The following is a 16,319-nucleotide window of genomic DNA, read 5'->3' on the forward strand; positions in this document are numbered from 1 at the left end:
TGATTGGTCTGTAGTTACTGGGTTTAGTTTTGTCACCCCCCTTGAGTATTGGTTTCAGCTTTGCAACTTTAAAATGATCAGGGAAAGTCCCTGTTACAAAAATTTTATTTATAATATCAGCTAGAGGCGCCACTATATACTGAGCAATTTGTTTCAAAGTAAAGTTGGATATGTTATCTGTTCCAGGACTAGCCTTATTTTTCAATTTCGATATAATTTCTTCTACATCTGAAGCTTCAACTGGAGTTAGAGAACATGAATTTTGAAGGGTACTATAGTTATTAAATTGCAGATCATCTGCATTTTTATTATTATGTATAGCTTCTGCATGTCTCATACCCACTTCCGCAAAGAAACTATTCAATGTTGATGCTTCCATTTTTATGTCTTCATTTGTATGATTGCTTTCATCTATAATATCATTTATGCATTTCCAGAGAGTTCTGGGGTTTTGACTATTTTTATTTATTTCATTCATATAATATATATTTTTTGTTGTAATTATTGATTTATTCAATGTGTTCTTGTACAGTCTTGAATCTTCTTTCAATTTATTATTAAATAGCTCTTTTTTTAGTTTTTTGTACATTTCATCCTTTTTAATGATCACGTTAATTAGTCCTGGAACCATCCATGGCTTCAAGGGTTTGTTTTTGTGTGGTATTGTTATCTCCCTAGAGGATGCATCAATGAATTTATTTAGTGTAACAACAAATGATGTTACCATCAGATTAACATCGCAATTATCATCCTTGAATTCGGAAAACAAGTTGTCTTGTGAGAGTAGTTCCTTAAGTTTGTTGTAATCTATTTTTATGTAAGAATTTGTTTTACTTTTTATTTTGTTTATGTTACCCATATATCCTAAATTGAGTGAAACAGAAAAGTGATCAGTTATATTAGTTTTTAACTATATTTATAGTCCTATTTTATATTTAATAATTTTATCAGAACTTTTAAGAAAAATGTGATCTAGGCATGTTTTAGAATTCTCTGTTACCCTTGTGTACCTGGTAATATAAGGTTTATATCCCTTTCCATTCATTACATCTAAATATTCATTAGCCATTTTATTATTTGAGCATAAGTTTAAATTTATATCTCCTGCCAAACAAACATCAGCATCTTCAGGAAAGGTATTCAAATACTCATCCATACTCTCCAGAAAGTTTGATATATTTCCATTTGGAGATCTATATATTCTTAAAAATACATGGCACAGAAAATACTATAGACACATCACGTGACCTTGGGAAGTTCCAATCCTGGTCTTTGATTGGCTCGCAGCAGTGAAGAAGATCAATTGATCCGGATTAGTAAGGTGATCCAAACTTCCCATCAATATTATAGTGAGGTCCACGTTATAATGGCAGTGTATGATTGACAATACTGTTGCTGTCCTTTTCTATCATACAACAAAAGAGATAGTGCTATCTCTCTCTCGCGTTGCAATGTTACCTGTTTGCCAGAATATTTTATTTTTACTTTTGACAGTGACTGTACAAAAGTAAACAAACAGTTCCTAGCCATCATTTTTTTTCTTCATTCTATCAAAATATTTGAGCACACAAGTCGTATAATTGATTTAAAATGTATTTTTGAAACGATGAAATAATTTTTAGACATTACCGTATAAGAAACACAAATAAAAATACCTGAAATGACATTTTAAAAGTTGATAACTAACCATCCTAGACTTCATCCATGCTTCAGTTAGCCTACACATATAGGTTAGACCTACTCGTACTGGTATAAAGAATATTGAAAGGTTATTTCAGAATTATTTCCATTGAAATTACTCATTTCAAATAGGATTTCTAGTTTTCTTTTATTTTTAAAAGGAATTGGAATAGAATACCTACCAAATAACTTAGTTTCTGTTGTTTTGAAATTCAGATTGTTGTATCACAGCTTTTCAAATTAGCCGCCATTTCAGGTTTGAATAAAAATAAAAATCTGATCTCAGTTATGACAGCAAATTTCCGAATCAAATTATGAAAAAATATTTTTTCTTGATTAATTTTACATTAAATTGATTATTTTATCACGGAAATTATAATTATTATTAGATCAAATTCAATGGGATGAATTGAGTAACAGCTGTGTACACTCAGTGGCAAAATGGAGAGACTTGGCAACGTTTTTGACATGACAACGTCCTATAAATTGGTTTGCCAGGTGACACTTCAAGAAACTGTGTTACGTTCCCACGTTATGCGCTCACAATGAGAGCGAGCGAGTGAGAGCGGTCGTTTCGGTTCACGGTCGTCTGGAAAGAGCACGAATAGGAGCAGTGGCGAGCAACGCCGCAGCAACCGGAAGCCATTCACCTGGAGAGAGAGTGAACCGGAGCAGTCAACCTGCGCAGGCGCCACAAGCAATCTCCTGCGACTACGCCTGCTTAGGTGAATAAGTGAATAGGTTATGTTGTAGTAATCACAATAATGCATTATCAAATAATCATGCATAAGTGAATACATTATGTTGTTAGTTGTAGTAATCACAATGTTTTGGTTCAGTGCGAGATTCTTTGTATAAATTAATGTTTTCAATATAATTCTTTGTATAAATAAATGTTTTAAATTGTTACTATTATTTCATCCTTCTTCCTACTTTACGAATGAATATTCACATTAAAATTATTTTACCATTCAAAGTTGTTGTCATGTAAAACTTTCGCCCGTATACCGACTTTACAGGCAACCATGCATTTTCTCCTATCTCTCTTCACTGCCATTATAACGTGGACCTCACTATATAACAATGCAAAACTTCCTAACAAGATGGCGGATTTTTGTGCCAGGGTACTAGCCGAGTTTCCATACTGTATGTATACTACGTCCAAGCCAAGCCAACCATCCATAACCAAACCACAGAATAGATACAGAATGGAAACTTGTAATCAAACGCCTATCTTACCATTGCTTTTTACATGACCCCAATACTAAACACGTCACGTGACCTTGGGAAGTTCCAAGTTCCTTGGAAGTCTTCTGATTGGCTCGTGGCAGTGAATGAGATCAATTGATCCGGATCATTAAAGTGATCCGAACTGACATCATTCTAGACATCAATACTATTACAATGCGGCGCTTCCTAACAAGATGGCGGATTTTGGCGTCAGGGTATAGCCAAGTTTCCGTACTGTATGTATACTGTGACCAAACCAAAATTACCGAATACCAAACGAATCTGGAATGTTTAGCGTTGAGATGATTAGTAATAAGTTAACTTTAAATTTAAAGAAATTGCCTCGGGTTAAGTGTTATTTTATTTAATATTCCGTCTCTCATTCATATTCATGGTTATATAATATTATTATCGTGTGATCTGGCTGGCTGCATTGCTTGTTTTGTATTATTTGCTATTTACTAATAGTAGCCTACATCAACTATGAGTGAAACAGGAGAAAAGGATCCCAGCGAAGAAGCACTTTTCAAAAGTGTAAAATACAAGATCAGTGGTACAGTCAGTCAAGAGGTGAGTAAACATGCCAGCGATTTCTTACAGTGTTATTGATAGATTAATAATTTTCATTCAAACTTCTGAATTCTGAAGCCTTTTTCATTCAAGCTCCAAAATCGCCGTATCACGGAATAGTTGTAGTAGCCTATTTACAATTTTTGAACGTTGAATTTGTAATGGAAAATCAAATTAGACACGAAAATTTTTTTGATTAATTAAAATTAAAAGTTTGATTCCTCACTTGAAAATTTGTTACGAAGTCTGTTTAGGATATCTGTTAAGAAGCCTGGTTTTCACGACTGGTAGATGTTAATCAACGAGTCTCAGTGTAGCTCCTGTCTTGAATTGTTTTTAAATTGTGATGGCTTTTGTTGTTAATGGTTAAACAATATATGCGTAAAAATAACGACAAGAGAATTTAAGAAAATTCAAAACTTGGGTGATGGAATTTCGTGGTAGGCCTACTGTGTAAATTGAAGGTTAGGGATACAACGAACAATTCTAAGTTTTAATTAAAATTTTAGAACGGATAGCAAGTTGGACGTAATTAGTGATCAATTAGAATAAACGAGTGAAAATAGGCCTAGTAGAACAATTTCAAAACGTGACAATCACCTATTATAATGGAATGCGTGACTAAATGAACTTGACCAGTTGCCGGTTCAAACACATGTTTATAAATCGCTTTGTGTTAACGGACTTATCTTCACACTAAAGCTTAGAAATTGTTGAAAATATACCGTCGGTGATATTATTACGTCTGATGATGTTGATTTATCTCTAACACAAAAAAGGAAGGTCAATGTCGAGGTCGAACTGTTTATTGTTTTTGAAGGGATAAATTCAAGGATCCAAAGGTTCAAAGAACCCAACACGTCAACCGAAGCTTATTGTGTTCCCAAGTAGTATGTTAGTTAGGCAAACCAATACCTATGTCCTTTACAAGAACCAGGAGTTTTTCCCTATACAAATATTCCATTCATCACCTGGTTGCAATCCTTGTAACAATCAAGTGTGCTATGTTTGACAGTCTCTTCAGACTAATTAGTCCTCGTGACCTAAGTGAGTTCCACTCCTGGCCTTCTTTGTATGTCCTTCCGCTGAGGAAGGGGCGGCCAAGTTGCCTCTAGGGCACCCGGCCACCCTTGATTCAGCCTCTTGACCCACATTTGTGCCTGGAGTTTCACCCATCACTGGTCTCTTGGGTTTTTTCTTTTTGCCCCTCTAAAAAATTCGGTAGAGAGTTAGTGGGGAGGATATTTTTAATATTCTTTCCGAAGAATGGACATTGATATGTCCAAAGCTCCGCCAATTTATGTAGATGCATAACAATATAATTATTATCTATAGTTATTATATTACAAATTGCTTTTTCATATCATATACAGTTCAATAATTATTTTCTTAGTCTATATTATGTAAATTCATCTATATTTTGCTGTATTGTAAGCTATTGTATATAAGTGTATAAGTCAGTATATATTGTAATCTACATAAATAAAGTACTCAATCAATCAATCAATCAAACTTCGCAGGGTCAGAAGCCTCACCTCTCCCAAGAAGTTTTGCCTGAATGGCTGCCCTTCTTGTACCAGTGGTGAGTTTTGGCCTCTCCACCCACAAACTCGTGACCTACGTGAGCTCCACTCCTGGCCTTTTTGTAGGTCCTTCCTCTGAGAGAGGGGACGCCAAACTGCCTCTAGGGCGCCCGGCCACCCTCGACTCAGCCTCTTGACCCACACTTGTGCCTGTAGTTTCACCCATCTCTTGCCTGTTGGGTTTTTCTTTTTGCCTGTCTGAAACTGCCCTGATGGGGCAGATCCCTTGGGTTTGAAGGCAAGGCAACTTCTGGAGTTGCCTTGAGGTCCATTTTAGTCGCCTCCTACGACAAGCATGGAAACTGTGGGTGAATTCTGGTTTTCAACACATTCTTGAGTACGATAGTAGTTAGATTTTGTTCCTTCTGGCGCAAGGTCAAAGGTCACCAAACCTAATCATAACAGAACTAACCCAACCCAACCTAACTCCCCCACCCCCACTCATCACCCACCACTCGACCACCACCATCCCAAAATTCCCAAAATTGAAAAATACCTGGAAATACCATAGAAAATATATAGGTATTATATATCTCAACTACAGAATAAGAAAAGTCCTTTGACATTTTTCGTTAACTATGATAATAAGGGTGTTAATGGGTAAAATATTTGGAAATTATAAAAAAATATTTTCAATTAAAAAAAAATAATTTTCTATCACAATTGATGTATTTTGATGAGAAGAATAAGAAATTCATTTGATTTTTTTATATTTATCCTAATTAACGAGATAATTGAGAAAAACTGACCCCTATTGTAAGACTTTGAAAAAATTCCCTCTAAATAATTTTGTTTTTAAATATCGTTAAAAAATATATGGTTATTATGTGACTTGACAGCAGAATAAGAAAAGACCTTTGACATTTTTCGATAATTAATAAGAAGGGTGCTAATGGGTAAAATATTTGGAAATTATAAAAAATTATTCTTAATTAAAAAAAATATTTCCTATCGCAATCGATGTATTTTGATGAGGAGAATAAGAATTTTTGTATAACTATCTATCTTGATTAACGAGATAATTGAGAAAAACTTACTCACATTGTAAGAATGGAAAAAATATATGGATATTTTGTATCTTGACCGCAGAATAAGAAAAGACTTTGACATTTTTTGATAACTCCAATAAGAAGGGTTTAATGGGTAAAATATTTGGAAATTATAAAAAAATATTTTCTATCGCAATTGATGTATTTTGATAAGAAGAATAAGAATTTCATTTGAAATTTTTCGATAACTCCAATAAGAAGGGTTTTAATTAGTAAAATATTTGGAAATTATAAAAAATTATTTAAAAAAATTTCTATCGCAATCGATGTATTTTAATGAGAAGAATAAGAAATTTCTTTGAATTTTTTTGATAACTTTCTTCATTAACGAGATAATTGAGAAAAACTGACTCACATTGTAAGACTGAAAAAAATTTACTCTAAATATTTTTTTTGAAAATATCATTCAAAAATATATGGATATTATGTATCTCAACTGCAGAATAAGAAAAGACTTTGACATTTTTTGATAACTCCAATAAGAAGGGTTTAATGGGTAAAATATTTGGAAATTATAAAAAATTGTTTTTAATTGAAAAAATTATTTTCTATCGCAATCGTTGTATTTTGATGAGAAAAATAAGAAATTCATTTGATATTTTTTGATAACCATCTTGATCAACAAGATAATTGAGAAAAACTGACCCACATTGTAAGACATTGAGTTGATGGAATGTGGTGGGGAGCGGCTGGTGTATACTGTATAAGGGAGAGATCATTCAGCCTCTCCTGGCCTCTCCTGCAATCATCCTGCAAACAGTGTAGTTGTGCACATTACAATGCAGAAGAATTTAAATTCAAGCCATCATCAGTTGGAGATCATCACAGTGAAAAGCAAAGTAAGTGTTTATCATATTGTTTTAATATTAAGCTTATATTTTTTGTAGAACTTCTCCATGTTTCCTCTTAACAATGTGTATAGAGTATATTTCCAGGAATTTAATATATTTTGGTTAGGTTAGGTATGTTGAAGTTACTAGTAACTTCTCTGACTTAACCTGAATTTGGAATTTTCATTTTAGTCATTGTTTCTAAGTTCAACCTAGATTTGGGATATTGATTGATGGATAAAATATTATTGGTTTCAAGCATATAGAGTAAATTGCATGAATAGAGGCCTCCATGGAGGACCTATCACTCTAGATCAAGATGCCCACAGGATCCATCACTCTATATTATGATGGTCATGGAGACCTGTGTCACTCTAGAATAGGGGGACTAGATCAATGTGTCCATGAGGGACCTATCACTCAAAGATGGGGACATATCGCTCCAAGATGCCCACGGGGTCTATCACTCTATATTAGGGGACGTAACATTCTAGATTAGGGGGACTAGATCAATGTGTCCATGAGAGACCTATCACTCCAAGATGTTCATGAGGGCCTATCACTCCAGATCAAGATGTCCATGGAGACATATCGCTCTAAGATGTCCATGTGGGGCCTATCATTCTAGCCCAAGATGTTCATGGGGGCTTATCGCTCAAGTGAGAGGCTTCCACTCTAGATAAGGGGGCATATTTCTCTAGATGACCATGGAGGACACATAACTAAGAGAGGACCTATCACTCTAGATTCTAGTCATTGTGTATTATTATTAATCTGCTTGTATGTATGTTACAGATGTTGAACAGCAATTCTCCTGCTGCCACTAATACCTCCACTGATGGCGGCTCCAGCATAGCATACCAAATATATATAGATGCCATTGAAATGAAACCGCTTGTAATGGGCAACATCAAGGAGCTGGAGTATGAACGTCCATACAACCTACTTTGCGTCAAGAGATGTCAGAGTGAGAAACATCCAGACTATGGCGTGAGGATCATAGCCCATGTGGAGCGGGAGAACGACATATTATCGATCTACCTACCAAAGATTTACATCACAACAATGTTCAAGAGCATCACAAGCAGCGAGACAGTGGACATGACTGGCTACAGCATCAAAGTGTCTCCAGAAGGGCGAACACATAGGGTGAAGCTGCTGAAAAATGAGGAGTTGGACAATAAGGCAGAGTCAACGATAAAAAAAAGATGAAAACTAGTACATTGTAAAGTGCTAATAAAATGTTCCCAATTATGCCCCTCACCTCAAAAAAAGTTCCCACTGTAGGGTGAAACAGTGAGTGAGAGAATAAAACAGTGACTGAGAGAGTGAGTGAGTGAGAGTCACACCAAACTATACTATACTCATACCAATTGCACAATGTTTTGCAATAATAATTTATTCCCAATTTTCCTTTTTTGCATGAGTCATCTCTTATCTCACAATGCCAAATGTAGGCAGTGTGATATCTGTAAGTAAACTTGAGTGCAAAGTGTAGAGCAGAGTTAACACATACCTCTATTGTAGGCATTCTTGCAAGTTGATTAATGTGAATGTGGGGCACTGTGAACATTGCTGAGTGCATTACTAAATAAATGATACTTGACTTTGAGAATTGAGTCTCAATCTCATCTTATTGGAAATTTATATCTTTGGATAGGATAGAATGGGTATCAAGAGCTAACACACAAGGTTACAATAATTTTCTTTTTTTTAATTATTATACACACATCAAGGCATATCTTCGTCAATCAGATACAGAAAGTAACTCTTTCCTTATTCCTACTGGGTGTATATTTCAAAACATCTAGCTTGATTCTAATTTTATAATTCAAATCTATATTGGGGTTCTCAAATTCTTCCTCTAACCAATAGTTTGACAAATACAATGCTTCCAGGTTTTCAAACTGTAAAATATACCGACTCTTGTTCCTACAGTATACCTTTTTGATTGCAATAATGACCAATTCTGCCCCTTCTTGTAACTCCTCCAATCTTCTGCAATTCCCTACTTTCACTTTACCTTTGATTTCCAGCATTGTAATGTTATTATACTGCTCCACTTCTTTTTGTGTAAAGGAGGAGTCTTCCAAGTTTTTCTATACATCTGACAAAAACTCAAGTGATTCTATTCTAGGAAATGTATGACCATTATAGCTTGTCATACCATTGAGTGTAATTACAGAAATGTTCTCACCCCTTGGTAGACAAATGCCAAATGGTAGACATTTCTTTTTTGTCACTGTAAGGGATTACAAAATAACCCTCTTTCTCAAGGTTTTCGATAGCTTTGTGTGCTTTAATAAAATAGCTATTTATTTATTAAGAGCATAATGCGCAACTTTATCGCTCACGCATCGCGTGATAATTTTGCAAGAGCGATAAAGAAGCATTACATACAACCTTTTTTCTACAACTGCCCAAACCTGTTAAATTATTTATATCGGCGGAGTTACAATTACCGACTTTTTAGGTTAAGATCTGACTTTTTGGCGAGCTGCTTACAATCAGCTGATTAGGGAGCATAAAGAAATTCTTCTGCGCATGCACAAATGATTTGGAAGCATAAAGTAAATCTACTGCTCATGCGCGGATGGTTAGCAAGCGAAAAAGTAGATTCTCCTCAGAAATAAGCTGTTTTACAAGGAGAATCGAGCATTTAAATTCTTTCTTTACGCACAGTTGTAGAAAAAATCATTTTCATCAGCTTCACTCTCAATATTAGGCCTACTTGGAAAATCAATATTCAAGTCCAACCATTTATTCCCAGCTAGAAACTCTGGATTCTCTCTCAATAGGTTCACCAGGAGTTTTGCATTTTTTACTTCCCAACCACACGAGTGAGAATCTTCCTGCTGCCTACACTGGGATTGTTTGAAAGATGATGTGCTCACTATATTCATCAATTTGGAAAGCCTTTCATAGAAAACAGTTGCTGAATCATTGTTCAATCTGGGTGCAGAGTCAAAATGTAAGAAGACTTTGTCTGGCAGCTTTATAGCTATCAGACTCCAGTGAGATCCTTCAGTATTTCCACCATTCACAGTGTCTATTTTGGAGTTTGAGATTGGGGCCAATATTAATTTATAGTCAAAAGGGTTAAAATTTTCTATACTATCAATGGAATCATTATCGTTATTGGCAAGAATGATTTGTGTGCAAATAATTGGATGTAATATAAGGACATTGTTGAGGCCATTTGAAATTGTATTTATTCGCTCATTGACCGCTAGATGGCAGAGAGTTCTATAATTTTATAATATCCGTTACACATCAATTTATCGTTTCACGCACTGGATAGTTTGCCAGTCAGTGTGGATTTAGCTTTCGTACAGCTATGTACTTGCTCTTGAGGCTTTGAGATTCAGGAAATTCGTCCTGAATCTGCCTAAATATTCGTGTCGTTTAATATTATAGGAAATTCGGCCTATACATTTACTCATGTACATAAATATTGTCCTTTTTTCCTCTCATCTATCCTATCCAACTGTCCACCTTTTACCTCAAATAGAAGTAGGCAAGCAATTCAATTCGCGACATGTTGGATTTGGGATTTGGTGAGTACCATTTCTATGTTCTTTGTATGTGGTTTTCCTGAATGGATATATTATTCAACTCAAAGATTTGATTCGTTTTATACAGTCCACTTCAGAGCATTTGAAACTTGTAGTTTGAAATATTTTAATTTAAAGAACCAGTATATACGTAACATTCTGGTCAACCGGACTGGATCGTCTCATTTATTTTGGCATTCATTTTTCAATATATTCAATTCAATTTGCATTCTAGAATTGATTTCGAAATATGTATCATTATCATGCCAGTCATTGCGTCGCAGACAGTACTGTGCATTTGTGTTGTAACTGCTTGCTCAACAGAAACTCATTGTTCAGCACTGCAGATAAAATTATCACTTATTCCTACTTTGTATTTGTGATTTCTCTGTACAATCGTTGTTCTATGATTATCATTTCGTTCTCGTTCGAAATCGTTCATTCTTGTTATCGTAATCTCATTATGATTAATGAAAATAATTAAATATTATCCAATCATGAGTGACAGAAAGTTGAAGCTCAAACGAGCTAAACTTGAACAATATTTTACACGAATTCAACGTACTTATGAGACAAAAATTTTGGATCGTATCAGCTCGGGTGGTGATAAGAAATTGCATTCGCCAATGTAACAAGTGTTTCCGCTTTCGCCCTACCACAATACCACCAAAAATGGGCAATTGACCGTCATGCTGAGTGCTATCATCTAAACCGTTTGCTACGTGTGGAGTTGATTATTGTGGACCCATTCGGATCACTATGGCCAGAAGGCGAAATCCGTTCATTTGTAAGTCATATATTTGTCTTTTCATTTGCATGGCAACCAAGGCCGTTCATATTGAATTAGTTTCAGATCTATCAACAACTATGTTTTTATCAGCATTTCGCCATTTCCTTTCTCATCGAGGCCCTTGTAGGGTTATGTACTCTGACTGTGGCACAAATTTTGTCAGTGCCTATGAACAGTTACAAAAATTATTGCAGTTATTGAATTTGACTGAATTTCAAAACTCTCTCATGAACGAATTGGCAGAGTATCGTTTAGATTGGAAGTTTATCCCTCCAGGCTCTCCCCATTTTGGTGGAATTTGGGAAGCCAATGTCAAATCCGTCAAATCGCATTTGTTCCGAGTGATCGGTACTCAACTACTCACTTATGAAGAGTTGAATACAGTGTTAGTGCAAGTTGAGGCCGTCTTGAATTCCAGGCCGTTAAGTCCATTAAGTGAAGATCCGCGCGAACCTCTCGCACTGACACCTGCTCATTTTTTGAACTTGACGCCATTGAAAGCATTCCCTATGAGAGATGTAACTGATATTCCAGTAAATCGTTTCACACGACATGAACTAATTGATCAGTTAGTGCAATCATTCTGGAACAGGTGGAGAGTGGAATATTTACATGAGTTACAAACACGGAAAAAATGGACTAAGTCGTCGCCCCCTCTCACCATTGGTACCGTAGTAATTGTCGACCAGCCTAACTCACCACCATTGCAGTGGCCTATTGGTATTGTGGAAGAGGTTTTCCCTGTAGCTGATGGACAAGTGCGAGTTGCACTTGTGCGGTTGAAAAATAGTCCTTTGAAAAGGCTGGTAACAAAATTGTCCCCGTTGCCAACAACTTTTGTTGTCATGGCTTTTGTTGTATATATATAAGTTTTTTTTATTTTTCGAGTTAGTCTGAAAATTGCTTTTCAGTAGGGGGGGGGGATGTTGAGGCCATTTGAAATTGTATTCATTTGCTCATTGACCGCTAGATGGCAGAGAGTTCTATAATTTTATAATATCTGTTACACATCAATTTATTGTTCCACGCACTGGATAGTTTGCCAGTCAGTGTGGATTTAGCTTTCGTACAGCTATGTACTTGCTCTTGAGGCTTTAAGATTCAGGAAATTCGTCCTGAATCTGCCTAAATATTCGTGTCGTTTAATATTATAGGAAATTCGGCCTATACATTTATTCATGTACATAAATATTGTCCTTTTTTTCCTCTCATCTATCCTATCCAACTGTCCACCTTTTACCTCAAATATAAGTAGGCAAGCAATTCGATTCGCAACATGTTGGATTTGGGATTTGGTGAGTACCATTTCTATGTTCTTTGTATGTGGTTTTCCTGAATGGATATATTATTCAACTCAAAGATTTGATTCGTTTTATACAGTCCACTTCAGAGCATTTGAAACTTGTAGTTTGAAATATTTTAATTTAAAGAACCAGTATATATATACGTAACAGACATCTTTTGCCTCGTGCAGATCCCTCAGCTTGTTCCAGATTTCTGAATCACTCAGCCAGCGTTCAGTGATGATTTCATTGGAACCTACTGCATTAACGTTACTGGGTTTGCACTCACCCCCCTTCAAATGTGATTTTCAAACAATCAATTGTTGCAGCAATGAAAATTTCACCCCCTACATTGAAGCTGCTATAACAATGAAAGGAAAACTTGGAATAGTGAAATAATGCATCATTTCAAAGAGAATTCAATGCTCTACAAACCTTCGATAAGCATCAGTTTTTATGATGCATTGTTCGAGATTTATAAGCCCTGAAAGAGCAAAACATTGGATAAAAACCTGTCATTTTAACAATTACACGCCTTCAAGAGCGAATATCTTGGTAACTGTTTGGAATATCACAAAATTCCAGCGAACAAAAAGTGTAGAGAATTTATTAAGCTTTATTTTTGAATAGTTAGTTATGTCAGTTGAACACATTGTTCTCAAGATATGATCGTGGGAGCAAAACGCTAAAAATGCAACTTTTAAACCACCCTCATCCCCTTAGCACATGAGTTAGGAATGGGGCCTTTTGATATGCTCTTCTCGTAACTAGTCTTAAACAAAGCTGCAAAATCAAAAATTGTGTCTAAAACATTCCCTCCAAATTCCTTTGTCAATTGGTCTATTGTTGAAAAAATGAAGATTTCACAATCAACACTAATACTGCTGCAACAGTTATAGGGAAATGCGTATAAGTGTGAAATTATACATCAAATTGAAGACAATTCAATGCGTTATAAGCTCATAATCATCATGGATTTTTCCCATCGATTTTTAAAAAAAGTTATAAGAGCAAAAATTGGAATATATTGGAGGTAAACGTGTTTTTTAAAAAAATGTAAACCTTCAAGAGTGGATATCTCGAAAACTAGAGAAGATACCGTATAGAAAAAGTTGTGAGATGAATATTGTAAGAAATTATGTAAGCTTAAATTTTGTAAATAACAATTATGTACGTAAGATTTATTTATTTATTCGTGGATAGAATCACAAATCATATAAATATGATTAGGAAGGAACAACAGGCTTGGCCCAAATCTATTCCATTCCCAAATTTAGATAAATTAATAAAATGCCAAAAATAGGTTATGTTTCTACTGTAAAACGTTCAAGTTCAATTTTCGTCCAAAAAAAATATATATAAGCTAAACATTTTAAATTTAGAGAAATTAAAACACCAAACTATATTTAAATATAACACTTAATTATCACTTCATATTGAATTAATCAAGTTATTTTATAAAATGTTGAACCCAAAAATACACACAACTTATCTCATTAAGTTTATTTATATGAGCTGAGATTCATAGATTTCGATTTATAAGCGAGAAACCAAAAAATGGTACCTTTGAACCACCCACACCCCCTTAACACATGGGGTAGGGGTGGGGACTTTTGATATGTTTACCTCCTCACTACCCTAAACAGAACTGCAGGGTCAAAAATTCTCTTTCAAACATTTCCCTTCATAGCCTTTCCTTGACTGGACTATAAAGCCGGGTCCAGACGCTCAAGTTTACCATCACTCTTTTGCTCAAGCAAAACACTGATCGCTTGGTTCAAGCAAAAGACGGATGTAAAATTGCGTCCACACGTATCCGTCTTATGTCGTCCGTTTTCCTATTTTTGTGCTCACAAGCTCAGTTCGTCATCAACTATGGAAGAGCTAGTACTCTTGGCCACTTTTGTTTTGTGTCTAAAAAATAGGAAGAAAGGTAGAGTTCATCGTTCACGTTGGAGTAGGGACTGGTTGTTAAAAAGACACAAATTTTCTCACTTTGCATTGCTTCGAGAATTGCAAGATGAATCTGAAAATATGTTTATAATTTTGTTTATATGTTCCTCATTCACAGTGAAACGCGGCAATAGATTTTCATGAAATTTGACAGGTATGTTATATTCCTCTTTAAATTGCGCGTCGACGTATATACAAGGTTTTTTGAAATTTTGGATTTTAAGGATAATACAAAAGGAAAAGAAGTCTCTTTCGAACGCCAATATTACCGTAAAAATCAGACTATAGACATCATAAATCAGCTGTCGAGTGGATTATTACTTGCATACAATTTATATCCCATTGTAATTTGGTAAAAAATCAGCTGTCGTGTGGACTATTAATTGCAATCAATGAGGTATGCAATATTGATAACGAGATTTTGGATTTCTTGTATGAGTGCATCCCTATCAACAAGAAGCTCATTCACACGAGAGACCAGTTCGTCCTTCTCCTTGAGAACCAAATCGTCCGTTTGAATCGTCACATGAATCAATTTTCCGGTGCTTATTTATTACTGAATCAAGAGACATTCTATTTTCAAAGTTTGATATTTTTGTAATTTTCGCATTTTCTACTTCATTACAATTAATAAGCTTCGATGTAGTAGCAGGTGTTGCATGATTGGAATGTTTGCCGGTGCACGCTTTAATTTTCACACACACCGAATCAAATCAAATCAAAATCCATTTATTGCCAAAGACAAATTACAATTTGTATAGGCCACGTCATGAGAAAATTACATGAATCATTACATATATTATCATACTACATAAAAACAACAAGAAATCATCACATCAACGTCTTAAAAATTCTCCATATTGAAGGCAAAATATTCATCATTGGTATAAAAACAGTTTCTTATAAGAAAATCCTTAATTTTAAGTTTATATTCACTCACTAGTAAGCCTCTTATATGTAACGGTAACTGATTATAAAACCTAATTGCACAAGCCCTAAAACTAATATGACTAGATTTGTACCGACAATATTCGTTTCTAAGGTTCAACCTATTTCTTGTGTTGTGAACATCAAAATGACTAGAGAATGAGAGCAAGTTAGTCTTTACAAATAATAAACATTGAAAAATAAAAATACACGGCAAACACATAATTCTCAATCTAACAATTAGAGGTTTGCAGTGCGTAAGGGGAGGAACCTTACACCTGGTTCTTATTGATCTTTTTTGTAACACAAAAAGTGAATGGGAATCACTACAATTGGCCCATAATATAGCTCCATAGAAAAGTTGTGAATGCACATAACTATAGTAGACATTTACTAAAATTTTTTGAGACACTATTTCCTTTAATCTTCTCAACATAAAAACACCTCTTGCTACCTTGGGGATAGTGCAGTCAATATGACACTTCCATTTCATATTACTTTGTATATTGATGCCTAGAAATTTGACAGAATGCCCTGAATTCAAGTTATTATAAGATACAGATAAGTTTTGCGTTTTGTTCAAATTCAGAGCAAGTTTATTAGCATTACACCAATCAGACATCAGTTCTAATTTTTCATTTAATAAGGTTGCATACATATAACAAGTTGTGCTCTCATCCTCAATATTGCCTGGCAGATCATTCATATAGATAATAAACAGTAATGTTCCTAGAATTGAACCTTGGGGCACTCCATTAGTAACAGGCTTGTAACCAGACATATCTTGATTAAAATACACTGCCTGAAATCTGTCCATTATATATGACTTTATAAGTGCTACAGATCTAAAATTAAAACCAAAACTTTCAA

General features: G+C 34.9%; 2 protein-coding genes across 7 annotated transcripts in view; both read left to right on the plus strand.

Moving 5' to 3' along the window:
- Window positions 1-3,082: 3,082 nt before the first annotated feature.
- The window catches only part of LOC111051472 (PAX-interacting protein 1), a 140,416-nt gene continuing 127,179 nt past the window's right edge, over window positions 3,083-16,319 (plus strand). For all 6 annotated transcript variants that reach the window (XM_039441277.1, XM_039441280.1, XM_039441279.1 and 3 more), the window contains exon 1: window positions 3,083-3,480. In XM_039441277.1, coding sequence (XP_039297211.1) covers window positions 3,394-3,480 — 87 coding nt within the window. In that variant the 5' untranslated portion in view covers window positions 3,083-3,393. The remainder of the gene's footprint in view (window positions 3,481-16,319) is intronic.
- LOC120354321 lies at window positions 6,681-12,996 on the plus strand. Its single transcript, XM_039441285.1, has 2 exons — window positions 6,681-6,951; window positions 7,738-12,996. Exons 1-2 carry the CDS (start codon window positions 6,892-6,894, stop codon window positions 8,152-8,154), a joined length of 477 nt encoding a protein of 158 aa, XP_039297219.1. The 5' UTR covers window positions 6,681-6,891; the 3' UTR covers window positions 8,155-12,996.

This window comes from Nilaparvata lugens, chromosome X (assembly GCF_014356525.2).
Source record: "Nilaparvata lugens isolate BPH chromosome X, ASM1435652v1, whole genome shotgun sequence".
NCBI classification, from domain to species: Eukaryota; Metazoa; Arthropoda; class Insecta; order Hemiptera; family Delphacidae; genus Nilaparvata; species Nilaparvata lugens.